We start from the raw sequence: 21,060 nt of genomic DNA, 5'->3' as shown, positions 1-21,060 counted from the left end.
GCCACAGAGTTCCTATGTGATGCTACGTATGTCACTTAAAGAAAACTTTTCACAGGTGGTCACTAATTGTGCATTCCTCATTTTCTAGGTACCTGGCTTGAGACACATGTGGGTTCATTTGCGTTAAGTGCTGAGCGCACACAACTGCAACTGAAGTCAATGGGCACTGTACTTTCAACATATAAAGTGCTATAAAATGCTACGTACTCTAAAAACCAAGCTTCAGGCTTCTCAAATTCAGCACTCAAAATTAACTGACACTTCTAACAATTTTGAATTTAAGCTTTGTACCTCAGTTCTCTATCTGGAAACTCGGGATATCATCTCCTCGCCTCTCAGGGGATGTTGAAGATTAATTAATTAATGTTCATAAAGAACTAAGATACCTCAATGAGAAAAATACAGAAAACACCATGAGCAAATTAATAATTCTGTTCAAATTCTGCACTGAGTAGTGTGCAGTAAATAATGATGAGGATAGAAATAGTGAATAGTGAACCATCTATCCTGTGCACTGAATGAGGCAGGGGTCCCATGTGGGGGAAAAAGTGATAACATAATTAAAGACTGTCAGAGAACATATGCACACCAGGGCCTGAATTAAGGTTGCCTGTGGGCAACCCTAACTGGCATTTACCAATTTTTGAATGCTTGACTTTGCAACCTTCTTTTAACGTAGGGTTTTTAATATAATATGGATTTACAGTACATATTTTTATACAGTGAAATACTGCAGTTCAGACAGCATCTGGATAAGGACTGAAGTATGCTGATAAACTAAAGAAAAATGGAAGGACAGGGATTTTTCTAAATTTTAGTGATTTAATAGTTCCACTGGAGAGTAAGTAGCAATCAGTTGTTTACCTTAATGTAATAATTCCACTAGAGAGGATATCCGTCTCAACTACTGGCAGGAAGCTTTTAAATTCATAGTTTATAATTAATTACAGTGCTAGTTAACTTCTATTAACATTTAGAAAGGACAAGCAAGAAATTATGATGTTTAGAATGGATTTTGTTGTAGGGCCCCAAGTATGAACTAGTAACTATAGAACAGTGGTTCTCAAACTATGGGGCACACCTGGGAATGTGTCACGGGAGGCACGGTGAGCACTTTTTTTTTTTTTTGGGAGTTCCAGCTGTCAACCCCAGGCGGCTGGGGCTTGGGCAGCAGGGCCATGCACAACCAGGAGGCCAGGGGAGGGGATAAAGAGGACAGCCGGAGGCCCGCCATCCCAGGGCTCTCCTCACCTCCCTCCCCCAATCCCTCACCAGGATGTAATCTGGGCTTTCCTCCCCCCACCAGTCCTTCACCTGGAGGCAGCGGCAGGGCTCTGGCTATCAGCCCTGGAACAGCAGCAGCACAGAAGTAAGGGTGGCAATGGGGAGCTAAGTCTGCTGTGAAAAGTGATATTGACAAAAGGCACTTTTAACATTGCCACCCTTACTTCTGCGCTGCTGCTGGCACAATGCTGCCTTCAGAGCTGGGCACCTGGCCAGAGGTATATGTACTTGTGTGGCAGGGGCCGTAAATGACTACAGACACAAAGAAAGGGGACTCAATCAAATAAGTTTGAGAACCACTGCTATAGAAGTTACCTGAGGCGAAGGTCCTCCCATATTTTCAGCAATCCACATAGCATTACTAGTTCATAGTATTTTTTCCAACATTCAACAGCTTCTTCTGCTGTAGGTTCTTCTTTAATATTACTTTGGTACTGAATCAATTCCAAATGCATGTTTTTATACTTCTCCAGATTTTTTCTAAAACGTTGACCAATTGGAGCAGGAATAGTTCCATTATCAATATCACACCAACTGTGAAAATAAAATAAAAGTTATACTTCTGTTATAGGGCGTACAGACCCCATGCTGGCAAGGAGGGGGTTAATGAAGGACTCTGGACCCAACTGGCCCCGCGTCATTACACCTGCAGCAGATGTCAGGTATGGAGAGGGGAGTTAAAAGAAGTCCCAGCTCAGTGCGGGGCTGATCAGGAAAGAAAGCAGAGCTCTGCTTCTTTGCCAAGGAAAGCCTGGTTTCAGCCAAGAGTCAGATACAGCTTGCTGTCTGGATGAGCCTCCCAAAGGATGAGATGACCAGGCCAAGTAAGACTGACCAAAAGGCCTGGCTGCATGGAGACATGCCCTAAATCAGGAGTCTCAAACACGCGGGCCACATGTTATTTCCTGCAGCCCTCCAAAGGCGCCAACTTCTCCAGCAGCCAAGCTCCCCTCTCCCACCTCGTTCCCCTCCCCCCCCCAGCACGCTGTGTCCCTGCTCCTCCGCCTACCTCCCAGCACTTCCTTGGCGGCACTTAGGACTTTCCAGGAGGGAGGGGGGAGGAGCAGGGACGCGGTGCACTCGGGGGAGGAGGCGGGGCAGGGATTTGGGGAAGGGGTTGGAATAGGAGCAGGGAGGGGGCGAAGTTGGGGCGGGGACTTTGGGGAAGAAGTTGGAATGAGGGCGGGGAAGAGGTGGGGTAGGGGCGGGGCTGCTTGAGACCCCTGTGATAAACTGTTGGGGTACCGGGCATCATCGCCCAGGGATCTCTCTTTTAGGGGTGCTGGGCACCAAGGGGTCCCCCCCACATCACCATGAGGTCTCTCTGTTAGGAGTGCTGGGCACCCAGAGGTCCCCTCCCCATTGCCCAGGGTTCTCTCTGTTGGGACACTGCACAGTGTCTGTGATGAAGTGGAAATTTTCTGTAACATTTTTATAATTCCTAGGCGAGCCTCAGTTTCCCTCTCGACTTTGCGCTGTGACTGGGGGGGTGGAAAGGGTTACACAGTGCAGGAGAGAGTCGGCGCCTATGGCGGGCCACAGGAAACGGCCTGCAGGCCACGTGTTTGAGACTCCTGGTGTAGATCATCATCAGTGTTACTGACCACATAAGGAATAGTTACAGGTGTTTATATTTTATTAAAACCCCTCTTCGCATTACAGTTTTAAAAAAGTTAATACATTGACTTTTAATAGCGTACTATATTACTCTTCATTTTTTTTCATTTTTGACTATACTTTTGTATCGTTGTATGAAAAGGTTTCAGTGATGTGGTCCTCGTGGTGATTTGAGTTTGAGATTCCTGCCCTAAATAGAAGGGCAGGATCCTGCTGAAGATTCCTTGGATAACTCTGTTTTTGAGTTCATAGCATTCCTTTATTTTTGGACTTTAATACCCCAGAAAGGGTAGGACTCAAGTGTGCCTTAGCTGGAGGGCTAAAGCACCAATGCAGTAGACCCTGTGAGAGGTGGCAACTGACTGTTGGAGACCCTATGACAAGGTGAATAGTGCTCCAATGTACCATGAGGAGATCCCTCACAGCTTCTTATATATATATATATATATTTATATATATATATAAAAAAAAAAAACACACACACACACACCCCTCAATCTCTTTTTTGGGATAATATACTTACAGTTTAATTCTCTCTTCTACCAGTGCCGCATAGGTCTCACAACTTTCATCTTCATCCCAGTCCCTCCAAAGGAAGTCGTAGAAAAACCTAAAAGAGATATTGACATTACAGGGGGTCCCCAGTATACGTCAGGGTTACGTTCTTGAAAAGGGCAATGGATACTGAAACGACAGTTACCAGGGAATTTAATTTTTCCCCATAAGAAAAAATTGCCTGCCCCACTCTACTCCTGCCCTGCCTCTTCCCGCCCAGTTCTGCCCCCTCCTCCGAGCGCACCCCATTCCCGCTCCTCCTCCTCCCTCCCTCCTGAACCCCATGGGAAGCACCCAAAGAAAAGCCCTGCAAAAGGTGAAGCAACAGCTATGTGGATCGGAACACGTTCCCCTATTGGTGAGCGACAGATTCAAGAAATGACGGACAAGGGGGAGACTTATACCGGGGACCCCCCTGTATGATACTGCCACCACATTTGTTCTTGCGTGAGAAGCAGAAAAAAAAAAAGCTTCCATATGTTTTGGCAATCAACCTCATAACTTTTTACTGTGGTGATCTCAAGTTGTGAAAAACATTTTCACTTCATAAAAAACTGCAACACCGCAAATCTTATTTCCCCGCAAGAAAAATCTGCTTAATTTCTGCAGTTTGATTTCTCTCTTCACCTCACCAGCAACCTTAGGTAAAATCTCAACAGCACTTCTATAAGTTCATCTATATGGTTGTTTATGGCTGTCCAAAAGAAAAAATGTAGTTACCTACCCTTCATTTTTCCTTCTCTGAAATGGGCACCTGGTGCTCCATAATCTGTTACAACTAGGTTACTCTTCCTCATCTTCCAAGCCTTGTGACTAAAAAAAATAAACTCCACTAGCTTCACAATGTAGTGCTGGCAATTAGAACTGATAAGAGAAGTGATTGCCTCTCTGTAACTCCCCAATCAACTGCTCATGCTAAGATGATAAATTATGAATTCCGATTATAACACAGGGAAATGGAAGAAACTGCTTACAGCAAAGAAAGATCCTAATATGAGGGAATCACAAGATTTCTCCATCTCTCCCTGCAGGAATATTCCATAAAGAGAAAATAGGAAGAACTGAGACATTTCCCCTCCAACTGGAAATGAATGCAAATTAGGTGACAACCTGGGAGAGATCTCTCAGAGCACCAGATGCCCACTTAAGAGAAGGAAAAGTTACATGTAGATAGGTAAATTTAACCTGTCTTCATCATGGGTACCTGGTGCTCAGTAATCCATTACAACTGGGAGGTAGCCAGTAAAACGTATCTACATAAACAGGAGGGAAACTTGAAACATCAAGAGTGAACCACAAGGAAAAAACAACTGCTTGAGGATAGGTTTATTTTGTTTTACTTTTCTTCTGTCTTCCCTCAGCATGTGAAGTGGTTTATTGAAAGAAAACCAAGAGAGAGCCTGCAGGACCTTCTGCCCAAAAGTTATATCAAAGACAAAACATCTATTTAAAACAATAAAGGAATGCACTTAAGTCCACATAGCTATACTACAAAATTACTTCAAAGCACTATGCTGTTCTGTCCAGGAAATGGACATATGCCTGAACTTTTACAGGAGGAGGGGGATCTTTTATGAACAAACTGTAGGCCTGACAAACTCCTTAATTTATCCATCTAGGACTAGTGTCTATAATGCTTTTGTTGCAATCTTCCTTAGGTCATCCATCTAATATTAAAATTGCATCCAATTTTCTTCAAGAATTAGTTTTATGTAAATAGAATTTGAATATCCCAACATCTAAAAGCAAGTAACTGATTCTCTTAGTGGTGAAAGAACTTAGGCTTGGTCTACACTTACCCCCCAAGTCGAAGTAAGGTACGCAAATTCAGCTACGTGAATAACGTAGCTGAATTCGACATACCTTACTTCGAACTTACCGCGGTTCAGACGCGGTCCACACGCGGCAGGCAGGCTCCCCCGTCGACTTCGCGGTACTCCTCTCGTCTAGCTGGAGTACCGCAGTCGACGGGGATCACTTCCTGGTTCGATTTATCGCGTCCACACCAGACGCGATAAATCGAACTCGGAACTTCGATCCGCAGCCGTCGAACTACCCGGTAAGTGTAGACTAGCCCTTAGAATACAAGGAAAGCAAATAGATTACAATGTTCAAGTGGAAACTATAATTTCAGGGGACACAATTCTGTTGCAGGCCTGAAAATCATTTCATCTGCAAAAAAACTGCACAGAAAGATTCCAGATGGATAAAGCCCCCCAAACTTTAGACTTGATTACCCTTGCGGTCCCCTCTAACCCTATGGCTCTATCAACTAACTCTCTCCTGGCCAATGTAATTGCGAACAGGTAAAATGTTTTAATAAGTATGGGGAAAACTCCCCCATTTGTTTAGGAAAAATTAGATTATCTGAAACATTAAACTATTCTACTAGTCTCCTAACAGCATCTCTGCAGAGAGACAGCTTTAAGGAATTGGGAAATGTGAGGGTGTTGCAAAAAATGCTAGAATTGGAAGGAATATGCTACAAGTAGCCTAACATTGAGACCTGAACCTTCAGGAAGATTGTGTCATAGTTTGAGCAAGTGCCTATCTAGAAGGAACTCCAATATATGTCCTTTCAAGAGCACCATGAGAATCAAGTTCTCAAAATCCTTTGAAGTTGCCAGATTTGTGGACAATTTCTAGATTTGACTAGGATGTTCCATGAGCTCTCCTGAATATTCATGCTCTAGAAGGCAAAAACTTCAATTTCCAGGCCAAACACTTCATGTGCTGAGGTCTAGAAGTTTGAGAGGATCCTGAAATATGTTTCCACTTGACCAGGAAGTTTGAAGTGCTTTTTTGGTCACGTACACTAAGGTATTTTACTGAAGGCCTGAATTAACCTTTTCAAAAGACACAGCAACCCCCAATATACTGGGCTATCCATCTTAACTGTTGTAAAGATTGCTGTTTCTGCAGCTATAGCTTTTGCTGCTGCCTCAGTCTATGACTTGCTCCTTGAAGAGACAGAGGAATGCTTTAAAAAAGAAATGACAGAAAGAGTTTATAAAGGGGGAGGGAAAGCTGAGATGAACATGCTCTGACCTTAAAGCCTTACTGAAGTGGTTTTAAAGCTGCGCAACAAAACTCTCCTTTCTTAATGCTAACATTTTAGCACAGGATTACAGCCATTTGGATTGTCCATTGAAGCTGTCAAGCTAATGGTGTAAGCAACTAGCCACTCAGCAATATCACTTGAATGAAAATTGTTGTCAGGCTCAGTAAAGTGGCAGGCTAGACCAGTTTGGAACACGTGAAAGGAAACTGGAAGAGAGAAGCTCAGTCACATCCCTATAGATTCCAGCTATTTTGATGGTCTGTTATTGGTATAGGCAGGCTGCTTGCAGTAGGGGCTAGGATGCTCTGCTGCACTCATAAGAAAAGTCAGCAACAGTGGTAAAAAGGCAAGCTGAGTTAGGCCACGCTGAGCTAAGGGAGGCCAGACAGAAAACAGGTCTACTGACAGGCTACCAGTATGGCCTAGATCACTCTGCATCCTGCAAAATACAAAAATCAAATCAAATTGGGGGCAGGGGAAGAGAATGCAGTGGTAATACGAAGAACTATACTAGGCCATACTGTCACCACACTTGAGAAAGCCAGGGTAACAAAGGGCTAGTGGGCATCAGCAGGCTGGACCAGGCCACTCTACTGACTCGCTGAGGAAAAGACAGCAGAAGGAGTGGTAATAGGGTGTAGGGAAATGCAGGCTATAGAATATGCTTCACAAATCCATATCTGCACAACCTCAGGCTGCCCTAATATAATGGTAACTGATACCAAATACAGAGAATCTGAAACATTTGAGTGCTATGTTGATGGGGTTTTTTTTTTTTTAAACGATGTTTTCATTTTCAGAGCCTGTAGAAGTCAGAGCTTAAGCACAAGAAAAATTGTCTAACACCCTAGACAGTTGGGCCAAAAACACCAGGTACATTGGCAAACTGAAAGCAGTAGGCGAGTCATGCTCCCAGGTTGTTCCTGACCCTGCTGACTTACCCGCCTCTTGGGAACATTCCTAGAACCCATACTTCACCACAGTCAGATGAGAAAAATAAAAAGCTAGGGGCCTCTGGCTTGTTGCTTCCAAAATGCCAGGTCCTGTTGCAGAATTTCCATTCCAACCAGCTTAAGGCTTGCCTGTCGGATGTCTGTAGAGTGGAGTGAGTAGGTGGTGATCATAGCTCAGCCTGCTACACTGCCATGTTTCCTCCTCAGTAATAGCTTTCCCGTACACTCCTCGTCTCAAAAATCCTCTAAGGCCTGGTCTACACTACAAACTTACATTGGTATAACTACATCGCTCAGGAGTGTGAAAAATCCATGCCCCAGAGCAACGCAGTTATACCAACCTAACCCCTGTTATAGATAGCGCTAGGTTGACGGGAGTACTTCTCCTGTCTACATAGCTTCCACCTCTCATGGAAGTAGAGTTTCTCCCGTCAGCATAATATCTTCACTAAAGCGCTACAATGGTGCAGCTGCACTGGTGTAGCTGTGCCACTGCAGCTTTTTAAGTGTAGACCTGCCCTAACCTACTAGGGGCACCAAGAAGAGGAAGAAAAAAGAAATATGCACAATGGAAGTAACTCCTGCTTAGAGATGAGTCCCAAGAGAACCTCCAGGTTCTTTGAGCAGAGGCAAAACACTGGGGCATTAGAGAGGCAATCACTACACCAGGGGTCGGCAACCTACAGCATGCATGCCAAAGGCGGCACGCGAGCCAATTTTTCCAGCCCCGCTCAGCCCGCTGCCGGCCTGGGTGAACGGAACCCTGGCTGGCAGCAGGCTGAGCGGGGCCAGCAGCTAGGACGCCGGCAGGCAGGAGCCGGCGGGTCTGGGGTTCCTGACGCCAGCCTCTTGCCAGCCAGAGTCCGGCCATCGGCCCCGCTCAGCCTGCTGCGGCCTGGGATACCAGCCGCCGGCCCCGCTCACCTCGCTGCTGGTCTGGGGTTCCAGCCACCCAGCCCCCTGTATTTATGTGCCCGTGCTTAATTTGTGTTTTCGATGATTTACCTTCTAAAAAAATCTCCCATGTCTCACACCCCCAGGTTAAGAACCACTGCACTAAACTGATAAGATCTGCATTTTAATTTAATTTTAAATGAAGCTTCTTAAACATCTAAAAACCTTGTTTACTTTACATACAACAATAGTTTAGTTATATAATATAGAGTTATAGAGAGAGACCTTCTAAAAACATTAAAATGTATTACTGGCACGCGAAACCTTAAATTAGAGTGAATAAATGAAGACTCGGCACACCACTTCTGAAATGTTGCTGACCCCTGCCCTACATTGTGAAGCTAGAAAGAAATGGCAAAATGACTCATTGAAAGAAATCCTTTTCTGCAAACAGTTTGTTTCTACACATTAACAAGCATTTTGTCAGAAAATTCCTGACTGGCTCTACTCAAGATACAGTACTGCAAACCTTGAAAACACCATATGGTTGGCGCATTAAGATAAAAGGGTCAACACCTTTTAGAGTAAAAAAAGCAAAAGTATTAAGGCAAAGCACCAGAATCCAGATAGAGCTGCTGAACCTCAGGTCCAAAAGCTGTTCCCTCCTGGACTAAGTAAATCCAATCACATTGCAAGGGTTTTTGGGGCCATTAACTGGACTGCATCAAAATACGTTTTCATCCTTACCACTTTTTAAACTGAGACTTTTGTTTGTGAATACTCTTACACTATTAATGAAGCAAAGTAAATCTTTCTAATCTTTCTATTTTAGGTACAGTTCCTCAGTTAACATTTTAGCATCTCTGAATGGCAAAAATACAGGGGAAAAAGCTAAATACCTCACAACGTCCAAAGCCTGGGCAATATCAAATACTACCATATCCTGCCCCTCGACAGGGTAGATTTCCAGCAAAGGTACACAATGGTCCAGTTCCTCCAAAACATTATCAACAAGCTCTCTTGGAATATTTGCAATATTAGAGGAAAATGGTTCAGCAACAGATATAGAAGCTTTCAAGTGAGATGAGGTGCTCTGAGATGGTTTGCAAGTAACCTAAGACATAAGAAACATATAGTTACAAAATGTTTTTAAAATGGCTATTTCTTTGTTAGTATGATCCTGCAATCCTGCCACACACACAGTTCTTTCATGGGAGTGCCACCTGTAGAACTGATCCATACTAAAAATAATTAGTGAAAATGACATCTTCCTTTAATTTTACCTTAAAGCAGTAGTATGATTTTAAGAGATTAGTTGCTACAGAATAGGTAAACTGAAAATTATGAGTTATTTTTTTAATCTAAACACTACAGACAGCTGTAGAGGCCAGTATTTAAGCCTGTTTATCACTCAGGGTGAGAATTTGCAATTTCATATTCTACTTATCTAGTATGTTAAGCTCAGTTTGAGGTTTTGTTTATTTACTAGGTAATCTCTTTGATCTGTTTGCTATCACTTCTAATCACTTAAAATCTATCTTTTTGTAGTTAATAAACATATTTTATGTTTTAATCCAAACCAGTGTGCGTTTGACTAAGGTGTCTGGGGAAAATCTCAGCTTGATTACCACAACTATGCATGGTACTCTTCACATTGAGGTTAAGCCCATATATAATGGCCAGATTCGACCAGGGCAGAACGAACAGTACTGCTCTGGGGTCTTAGGCTGGGAGGCTAGTGATTAGAGAGCCTGCATGTGACTGCAGCTGGGTGTGTCCCTACCTGTGTGAATACTGGTGAAAGTGCAAGCCTGGAGGGCTTTGCAACTTGTCACGGCAACACAGTGTGAAAGGGAGCTGGTGGGTCAGAGAGCTCAGTGATACCCCAGTTCTAGGTGGCACCCCGGGGAGGAACCTGTCACAGGAATCCTGTGGGGGGAAAATATAGCATGTAATCTCATAATTAAAGACTACTGTAATGTTTACAGGAGCAGAAGTTAAGATTGTGAAAGCGACCTTCATTTTGGCATTTTCAGACTCTGGAATACTTAATTTTTAACCTTAACTTCAGTATTTTTTTTTTTTAAAAAAAACTACATTAAAAAATAGAAAATAATTTGTGTGACTACACATCACATGTCACAGAAAGGAAAAATTTAGTTAAAAAAAGAATTGATAGTCTAATCCTGTCCCTACCATTATCCTGTTTCCTTGAATTTGCAGGTTGGAGGATATAGTTATTCTTTTTTTCCAGTTCTCAAGGACCAATGTGCAATAACAAGCACTTGAACCAGTCTCAGAAGAAGCACTAAGAGATCGTATTGCATACCAGGATCCCCAAGCAGTGGAGTAATTATGTCCATAAAGTTGGGTGAAGAACAAAGACACTACTCCACAGCTAGATAGCAGCTCAACTCCCATGAGGTTTTGTGTAGTCATCAGTCAGGAGAAGCTCATTAAGTTTCAGCAAGAGCTGTACACATCTCCAGAATGAAACTGGGGAAAGAGGAAAATTGTTTCCTCTAATTCACTTGTTTACCAAAATCTCATTCCAAGATTTTAGCTTCTTTGTGGGACTCCCCTGGCATAAGGATTCCAAATCAGTGGGGATGAAGGGTAAGGTCATGAGATCTGTGAGGACCAAAGCATCTCTAAGTCCACTTTCCATAAGGTAAATAACCTCTTTTCCAATGCTTGTCCATAAGGATCCCACGCTGCAGGTGAGTGACCAACAGTTACCTCTCAAAAAAGCTGGCTGTAGGATTCCTATCCAAGATGCCACAATGGAATAATGATAGGTATGTGAACTGATCAAACTCCAACTAGCTTCTCTACAAATCTCAGGAATACAGAATGGCAGAGTATACAAAGATGGTATTTTCTACAATCTGACTACCATACACAATAGCTCAAAGTATGTCCTTTTCTGCACTTGAAAATGTTAGTGAATGCATCTAGTTCCAAAAGCATGCACAAATGGAGGACCTAAAAAACGGTTACTCACCTCTTGTAACTGTTGTTCTTCAAGAGGTAGTGTTCATGTCCATTCCAATCAGGTGTGTGCGCACGCACGTGCACAATGGCCGGATGATTTTTCCCATAGCAGCATCTGTCAGGTCAGTCTGGGTGCCCCCTGGAGTCACGCCTTCATGGTGCTCAATATAGGGCCCTGCCGACTCGCCACCCCTTCAGTTCCTTCTTGCTGGCTAGAGGGGAAAGAGGGTGGGTCCTGGAATGGACATGAACAATGCATCTCAAAGAACAACAGTTACAAGAAGGTGAGTAATCGTTTTTTCTTCTTCTTCGAGTGCTTGTTCATGTCCATTCTAATCAGGTGACTCCCAAGCCCAAATTCAGGAGGCGGGGTCGGAGTTGTCCACTGATTGGAGTACTGCTCATCCGAAAGCCGCATCATCTCTGGCCTGCTGGGTAATTGCATAGTGCATGGAGAAAGTGTGTATGGAGGACCACATCGCCGCCCTGCAGATTTCCTGAGTAGGGACCTGGGCCAGGAACGCTGTAGATGAAGCCTGTGCCCTGGTAGAGTGTGCAGTAATCAGAGGTGCAGGAACACCTGCTAGGTTGTAGCACTCACGAATATGGAGACGCTATCCATAACAAGATGAGTTGGGATGACACAGGCTGACCTTTCATCCTGTCCACCACTGCCACGAATAACTGGACTGATTTCCTGAATGGTTTTGTTCTCTCGATGTAAAAGGCCAGCGCCCTGTGGACATCCAGAGAGTGGAGCCTCTGCTCCCTGCCGCTGGAATGAGGCTTAGGGTAGAAGACCAAGAGAAAGATGTCCTGGTTGATGTGAAACTGCAACACAGCCTTCGAGAAGAAAGCAGGATGGGGCTTGAGCTGAACCTTGTCCTTATAAAACATGGTGTAGGGAGGGTCTGATATTAGGGCCCTGAGCTCAGATACCCTCCTGGCCAAGATTATCGATACCAGGAATGTCACCTTGTAAGAGAGGTAGAGCAGGGAGCATGTTGCTAAAGGTTCAAAGGGGGGCCCCATGAGCCTACAGAGGACCAAGTTGAGGTCCCAGACAGGGACAGGCTGACAGACATTAGGGTATAGTCTGTCGATCCCTTTTAGGAATCGGCTGACCATGGGGTTAACAAACACAGAGCGGCCCTGCACGCCCAGGTGGAAGGCCGAGATGGCGGCTAAGTGCAGCCTTATTGAAGACCAGAATCCCTCCTGCTTCAGATGGAGGAGGTAGTCCAGAATGAGTGGCACTTAAGCGAACGTCGGGGGCGAATGGCGCTGCGCCGACCAGATTGAAAATCTCTTCCACTTGGCAGGGTATATGGCTCTCATAGAGGGTTTCCTACTGCCCAGGAGGACCTGTCTAACCTGGTCTGAACAGGAAAGCTCCAACGGACTTAACCATGGAGCTTCCACGCCATGAGATGAAGCGACTGGAGGTTCGTGTGTTGGAGACGCCCATGATCTTGCGTGAGAAGGTCCGGGAAGAGCAGCAAGGTAATCGGGGCTCTCACGGACATGTCTAGGAGAGTTGTGTACCAGTGCTGATGGGGCCAGGCTGATGCTATCAGTATGACCTGAGCTCCATCTCTGAGGATCTTGAGAAGCACCTTGTGAATGAGTGGTATGGATGGAAAGGCGTATAGGAGAGAACCTCCCCAATGGAGGAACACATCCGCGCTGGAGCCTGGGCTGTGATTCTGGAAGGAGCAGAACCGCTGGCACTTCCTGTTGCGTCACGTGGCGAAAAGGTCTACCTGGGCAAAACCCCACCTCTGGAAGATTGAAATTGTGACGTCTGAGCGAAGGGCCCACTCGTGGCTGTGAAATGACCTGCTGAGGTGGTCTACCAGCTCGTTCTGTACCCCGGGGAGGTACGACATCAGATGTACTGAATGTTCTACACAGAAGTCCCAAAGCATGAGGGCTTCCTTGCACAGGGGAGAGGAGCATGCACCCCCCGTTTGTTGATATAGAACACTGCTGTTGTATTGTCCGTCATGATTGATACACATTGTCCAGTTAGGTAAGGACGGAAGGTCTGACATGCTAGGCGTACCACTCTCAGCTCTCTGACATTGATGTGGAGACCCAGATCTGCTTGAGACCAGAGGCCTTGAGTTCTGCAGTCTCCTAGATGAGCTCCACAGCCCATCTGATGCATCCATCACCAGTGACAGAGGCGGCTGTGGGGCAGCAAAGGAAACCCGAGCACACCTCCTGAACATCAATCCACCACCAGAGGGAGTCGAGGACTGGGCGAGGCAGGATCACAATCCTGTGCAAACTGCCCTGGGCTGGCCGATATACTGACGCAAGCCACGACTGAAGCGGTCGAAGCCTGAATCTGGCATGCTGCACCACATAGGTACAGGCAGCCATGTGTTCGAGAAGTTTCAGGCAGTTCCTCGCTGTAGTGGTGGGGAACTGTCTGAGGCCTCGAATTATATCGTTGAGGGCCTGAAACCTTGCCTCCGGCAGGTATGCCCTAGCTTGGGTTGAGTCCAGTGCTGCCCCTATGAACTCTATCCTCTGGATGGGAGACAGAGTCAATTTTGCTTCGTTTAGAAGTAGACCAGGCTGTCTAAGGTGGCTCCGATGAATCTGACCTGAGCTTCCACTTGGGTCCTAGAGTGGCCTTTGATCAGCCAGTCGTCGAGGTAAAGAAATACCTGTACTTGGTGCCTTCGCAAGAACGCGGCGAAGACTGCCATGCACTTGGTGGAGACTTGAGGTGCTGCTGACAGGCCGAACAGGAGGACAGTAAATTGGTGGTGGGTACTGTTGACCACAAACCTGATGTACTTCCTGTGGGGCTGAGTAATTGTGATATGAAAATGTGTGTCCTTCAAGTCGAGGGCAGCATACTAGTCTACTGGATCTAGTGAGGGAATGATGGAAGCCAAGGAGACCATGCGGAACCTGAGTTTCTTTATGAACTTGTTGAGTTCTCACAGGTCCAGGATAGGCCTGAGGCCGCCTTTGGCTTTCGGTATTAGGAAATACCGGGAATAAAAGCCCTCACCGCGTGTTCCTGAGGAACCTCTTCCAGTGCCCCTAGCGATAGGAGCGACTGCACCTCCTGGATAAGGAGCTGCTCATGAGAAGGGTCCCTGAAGAGGGACTGGGAAGGAGGGTGGAAGGGCGGGAGGGTACAGAATTGGATGGAGTATCCCCTCTCTACCATGTGGAGCACCCAGCGGTCCGAAGTGCAGGACCATGCATGGTAAAAAGGGGACAGTCAGGAGAGAGAGGTATGGTGGGGTAGATCCAGTCTCTGATCTGGTGCGCCATCCTCAACCGCACCGTCAAAAGGCTGGTTAAGTGCCAGAAGACAGTTTGGGTTGGCCAGAGCCCTGGCCTGAAGACGGTTGTTGTCTCCTCCTGTTCCTCCTCTGAGAACCGTCCCGGCAGTTCTGGTGATGGAATCTCGGCAGAGGTTGTGGTCTGAAGTGTCTCCGCTGTGTGGCGGGAGTGTGCAGATCCAAAGACTTGAGGGTGGCTCGTGAGTCTTTCAGGCTGTATAGCCTCTTGCCTGTCTTTTCAGAAAAAAAGTCACACCCTCAAATGGGAGGTTCTGAATAGTCTACTGGACCTCATAAGGCAGCCCCAAGACTTGGAGCCCCTTCTCATGGCCACCCCAGTAGCCATGACCCTAGTGGCAGCATCTGCACTGTCCAATGCGGCCTGGAGGGAAGCCCAGGCGACTAGCTTCCCCTCCTCCACCAAGGCCGAGAACTTGGCTTAGGAGTCTGAAGGGAGGAGCTCCGTAAATTTGGCCATCGCCGCACAGGTGTTATACTAGTACCTGCTGACGATGGCCTGCTGGTTCGAAATACGGCGCTGCAGACCCCCAGTAGAATAGACCTTTCTCCAGACAAGGTCTAGTCGCTTAGCCTCCCTGTTTTTTGGGGAGGGCCCTTGGAAATCCTGTCTCACATGGGTTAGCAGCGTCCACAACAAGAGAGTCGGGGTGAGTGGGAGTATAAATGTTCGTACCCTCTGGAGGGCACGAAATAACGCCTCTCATTGCGCGTGGCAGTGGGCAGCAAGGAAGCTGGGGTCTGCCACAGGATCCTGGTAGTGTCCACAATAGTCTTAATCAGTGGTAGGGCAATACGAGAAGGTCCTGAGGGGGGTGAGGATGTCCACCATGGGATCAGCCTCCTCGGCCTTAATGCCCAGACTCTTGAGCAGCCCTTTGCAGCAATTCTGCAGCACCCTGTTGTCCTCAAGCACTAGGCTACGACTGTACCCACCAATGCCTCATCTGGCAACGATGAGAAGAAAGCACTTATAAGAAGCAGATGCTCCCTGCCATCCAGCCCCAGGAGATCCCGCGACACTCAGGGCAGCATCGGTGCTGATGGGGCGCTCGCCGGCACCGGGGCTGTAGACTTCGAACCCGGTGTTGGCGCTGCCATCAGTAAGACCCAGGGAACCATCGTTGGAGCCAGTGCTGATTCCCCCTGTCTGCGCCGACGAAGGTGGCGGGCCCATCGCTGGTATCTGTGCTGGAGCTGTCAGTGCCTGCGCCATAATCGGCACCGAAGTCAGGTGGCTCAGCGGTGCCGATGCTGCGGCTGGAGGTGTTGGCATATGGGCTGGCGCTGAGGCAAGCTGCATAGACTATGGCGGGATGAAGGTGGCTGAGGCCACAGAAGATGCAGCAGAGCCTTGGTGAAAGGCCCAGGAGGTCCAGAATGGCCACGGTGGTGGATTCTGCCACTGCAGTGGCCACACCTGGGGCTCTCTCCTGTCTCTCCCGGACCTCGATCTTTGGCTCCTACTTCTCCTGGATTGGTCAGACTCTGACTTCCAAGGTTTCTAAGACTGAAGACCAGGGAGGAGCTGAGCCTTGGTGCCTCGAGCGTCAAGAGCTCGGGGAGCAGGTAGGCTCTCTGTTCGAGTGGGCCGGTGCCGGGGGACATGGAGAGGGGGAGCGCCTGGACATCATAGCTGGCTTCCCTCTTGACTGCGCCAGGGCGTGGGGCCGCCAACACTGGAGGTTCTTCCCTCATCGGGGGCGAGAACGGCACCGTAAGGTACAACAGGTCCCGAGCAGCTTCGAAAGCTTCTGGCGTCTAAGGGAGCTGTAGCTGCTGGCCTCTAGGGACCGGTGCCCGTGGGGGACTCAACTGCCTTGCCTGGGCAGGAGTCGACGCGGCCCCAGTGGGGGATCGGAGCTGTGGCCCACCTGGAGTCTCACTTCTCTGGACTTAGCCGGAGGTGACCAACTGTCCAGCTTCTTTTTCTTCTGAGGCAACGTTGAGTGGGATCAGTGCCTGCTCTCAGCCGGGCCTCATGAGGTGCCATGCCGGGGCCGAGCGTCCCAGGACCAGTCTTTTCTCGGAGCCAAGCTTGACAACTGTGCTGGGGCGCTCTGCGTCAAGGATGACATGTTAGGAGCCAGGTCCCCTGATCCTGGGTCGGAATGAGGGCGTACAGCTGCCTCCATGAGGATCACCTTAAGCCGCTGTTCCCTTTCTTTAAGAGTTCTAGGGCCGAACTCGCAGCAGATCTTACAACGATCCTTTTGGTGACCCTCCCCTAGGCACCGTAAACACGAGGAGTGTGGATCGCTCTTCGGCATACGCTTCACCCAGGCCACACAGTTTTTAAACCCCGGGGACTGCAGCATACTACGGCTCTGGGGAGTCAGAATGGGAGGGACCCCCAACAACTCTAATTAATAATAAATAAGGTAACTATATACAGAGAACTGCAGAATGCGCTTGCTAAGCAAGGGCTACAGGAAGTTCTAGCCAACCGTCACTGGCGGTAAGAAGGAACTGAAGGGTTGGCAGGGCCCTATATTGAGTGCGATGAAGGCGTGACTGCAGGGGGTGCCCAGACCGACTCGACAGATGCTGCTATGGGAAAAATCTTCTGTGCATGCGCACACACCTGACTGGAATGGACATGAACAAGCACTCAAAGAAGAATAGTTAAATACCCATCACTGTATGAAGATCTGAAAACACAGGTGTTTGAGAACTTCCTAGAAACATTTGAAAAAACTCAATGATGATTAGTGTGCAAGATGCTGTGAGCCTTGCTTATTTTTCCATTAAACTTTAAAAACCTAAATGCTTTATTTTAATGACAACTACCGTATATACTCAATCATAAGCCAGTTTGTTTATAAGCCGACCCTCCCAAGATTGATAAGTAAAAATGGAAAAAAAATTATAACCTGTTCATAAGCCAACCCTATAATTCAGGGGTCAGCAAACTTTGGCTCCCGGGCCATCAGGGTAAGTCGCTGGGGGGGCGGAAATGGTTTGTTTACCTCGAGCGTCCGCAGGCACGGAGGTAAACAGTGTGTCCCGGCACGCCAGCTGCTTACCCTGATGGGCCAGGACAGCAACTGGTGGGGAAATTCTTTGGGGAGGGGGGAGAAGCTGGGAGTCGGGGGAGTAACCCCTGTGACCCCACCCCACATGACCCCACCCCTAGTCTGGGACCCTCACCCTCTCCCCATCCCATCCCTTATCTGGGGAGGGCCAGGGGAGGATGTCTTTGACCTGGCTAGAGCTGCTCCTGCAGGCTGGGGAGCGCGACCCCAGCCTGCTCCAGTGGGCCAGACCGGGCAATGCGGCCACATGATGTTCCAGTGGGCTGGGCCGGGCGGCACAGCCACAGCCTGCTTCGGCAGGCTGGGCGGGGCCGAGCGGCATGGCTGCAGTCTGCCAGCCCTGGAGCTGCAGCTGCTTTGGAGGCTGCGGGGGGAGCAGCGTGGCCAGAAGCAGAGAGAATCTGGCCCCACCTCTTCCCTTCTGTCTCTACTGGCTGTACTGCCTCTCCTTGCTCCCTCTGTTGGGGGGAAGGGCTGTGTCCCACCTCTCCCTCTCTATACCCGTTCATAAGCCGACCCCCTTCTCTGGTGCTTCCCTTTTTTACTAAAAAAAAAATTTGGCTTATGAACGAGTATGTACGGTAACTAGAATGAAAAAATAAAAAGGAAAATTACTTCAACAAGTATTCCAACAAAAGGTATAAGGACATCTTCAGAATTGATGAAGAAAAGCTCTGGATTGGTCTTCCAGACTCCAAGCCATTTTTCTTTCACCTTCAATTTCTCCAGAAGATATTTACTCATTGCTTTATTGGCATCTTCTGCCTATTACATGAACAAAGAGATGAGAATTTTTTCTATCTTAAAGGCACTGCACTTTTAATTAAAAATAAATTCATATAAAACTTCACATTAATCCATAAAACATGATACATCACTCTAAGGCAGTGGTTCCCAAAGTGGGGTTTGCAGAATGTTAGAGGGGGTTTGCCAGAAAAATTTCCCTAAGGGTGGGCAGAGGACCCCGGGCATTGGAGGCAGCAGGTGGGACCCAATTGCAGGGCAGACAGCCCAAGCCCCAGGAAGAGCGGGGCCGGGCAGTTGGGGCTGGCAGCCCGAGCCCTGCCCCCATCAGTGGGGGAGCCGGCAGTGGTTCCGGACTTCCAAGAGCTAGGCAGAGTAAAGCAAGCACATCCATCACACTGAGGAAATTTAAACTTAAATCCCTGGAAATAGTCTTTTTTAGGAGGGGGTTCATGAGATTTCACAATTTAGTGAAACAGGTTTGCGGGCTGTTAAAGTTTGGGAACCACTGCTCTAAGGGCAGCAGAGAAGAAGGATATAATGGGGAGGAGGGAGAAGGAAAGAAAATAATGGGGGGGGGGAGGGAGTACACTCTCTTACAGGAAAGAGAAAAAAGCAAAAAAAGGCGTGAACCCCAGAGGGGAGGGGGGAAATACTTTAAAAAAAGTTAATGGACAATGTTAAAATTTAACAATACACAATTACTTTAAATCAGAGTGCTGTGAGAGACTGTACTGACAAATAATAACCAAATTCCTAAATTTTATTACGCTGCTACTCTTCAGGGAAAGAGGATGGATTTTAAATAGCTTTCCAGCTTATCAGAGACAGCCATTATAACTAAGGCTTGGTCCACACTGGGGCGGGGGATCGATCTAGGAAACGCAACTTCAGCTACGAGAATAGCGTAGCTGAAGTCAATGTTTCCTAGATCGAACTAAGTTTATTTACTGCAGGTCCACGCGGCACAGGCAAGCTCCCCCGTCGACAGCGCTTCCTCCTCTTGGCGAGCAGGAGTTCTGCAGGCGACAGGGGAGCGCTTCTGGGATCGATTTATTGCGTCCAGATGAGACGCGATAAATCGATCCCAGAAGATCGATCTCTACCTGCCGAATCAGGCGGGTAGTGTGGACCTAGCCTAAGAAAGGAGGTAACACTATCTCAAAACAGCACAGTGGGGAATCATTGAATAGCTTTTCAATTAATTCTGTCAAGTTAAGCTTTAGAATATTGAAGCTTATCAAATGACAATACATGGGAAGATTAAGACTCTGTACATACTATGAACCACCATCCTTTTATTTAATAAATGCCAGTTGAGTGACACATGACATAGTTTAGGGTGGCGAGGTTATTTCATATCTGTGAGGTGTGCAACTTTTCCCAGAGGTTGGCAATTTATTTTATTTTACAGAGAAAAAAATGCCAATTTCTTGCACTAACACCATTGTGAAGTAGACTTGACACAGCTACTAAATAACATAAGAGAGAAGGTGGGTGCCATACTATCTTTTATTGGACCAAATTCTGTTGGCAAGAGATACAAGCTCTCAAGCTACACCAAGCTCCTCTGCAGGACCTGTGTAAGCTGGAAAGCGTGTCTCTCTCACCAACAGAAGCTGGTTCAATAAAAGGTCCCCCATCTTGTCTCTCTCAGATCCTGGAACTAACAGGCCCAGTAAACACCATGGCACTCTGCAAGGGTGTTCTCTAACCTTACAGATGCCCCTTCTTGGATTTTTATTTTTCTTCCCAGCCCCTCCCCTTTCCATCTGCCATTTTCTCCTCCCTTCCCTTCGTTCCGATTGCTCTCCCCTCCCATTACATTCTTTACTCCGCCTCCCGGGGGCAGCGTCCGGAGGGCATGATCGCACGGTCCCTTCTGTGGATCTTCTCGTTGGCTGGAGCTGTTTACCGTCAGAGGGCGGGCCCGCGTGGGGCTGAGCGCGCCTCGCCTCTTCGGATGCCCTGTAGAGCCCCCAGCCCCACCCCAGAAAGGAACCCCTCCCCTCGCAGGCGGCTCCAGGGAACTCCCCACCTGCCCCGGCCAGTGCTGCGCTCAAGGGTACGGGCCCCGCTCACCTTGCAGCCCCGCAGCAGCCTGTCGCAGTACAAGGCCACCTTGTCCCGCCCTGGCACGGCCCCCAGGTGGGACGGGTACTGGGCTGGCAATGGGTCGGCCTCCCCCTCTTCTTCGCCCTGGCTGGAAAGAAGCGGCCGCCGGCAAGGCCCAGCGCCGGACGAGGGCCCGGCAGGCCATGAGCGGGAGCTCTCACCGGAGGCCGGTTCTATCTCGGCCACCCCTTCCTCGGGGCCACTCGAGGCCATTGCTTCAGACAGCCACGCGCCTGGCGGCCCCGGGCCGTTACCCGCCGAGCCGGAACTACAGCCAATGGGCGGCCGGCGCGGGACACCCAGCCAATAGGGGACCTGGCTCGTGACCACCGAGCGTTAGCATGACTCCGCCTCTTGTGCTCTGCTCTTCCCTCCAAACTAACCGCGCGCGCGAGCGAGGTTCCTCATGCGCGTGACGGGGCGGGGCTTCAATGGCTCTTCTTTGCGTCTCAGATTTCCTATCTCGTGCCCCACCCCGT

General features: G+C 48.0%; 1 protein-coding gene across 1 annotated transcript in view; it reads right to left on the bottom strand.

Moving 5' to 3' along the window:
* Positions 1-20,794, bottom strand: part of SHCBP1L (SHC binding and spindle associated 1 like) — a 51,163-nt gene extending 30,369 nt beyond the window's left edge. Inside the window, 7 exon segments of the mRNA XM_065410059.1 lie at positions 1,600-1,818; positions 3,425-3,511; positions 9,264-9,478; positions 10,148-10,164; positions 10,167-10,293; positions 18,338-18,487; positions 20,549-20,794. Coding sequence (XP_065266131.1) covers positions 1,600-1,818; positions 3,425-3,511; positions 9,264-9,478; positions 10,148-10,164; positions 10,167-10,293; positions 18,338-18,487; positions 20,549-20,794 — 1,061 coding nt within the window.
* Positions 20,795-21,060: the final 266 nt, after the last annotated feature.

The sequence above is a fragment of the Emys orbicularis genome, chromosome 8 (genome assembly GCF_028017835.1).
Source record: "Emys orbicularis isolate rEmyOrb1 chromosome 8, rEmyOrb1.hap1, whole genome shotgun sequence".
Taxonomy (NCBI): domain Eukaryota; kingdom Metazoa; phylum Chordata; order Testudines; family Emydidae; genus Emys; species Emys orbicularis.
This window is presented reverse-complemented; position numbering and strand designations above follow the sequence as displayed.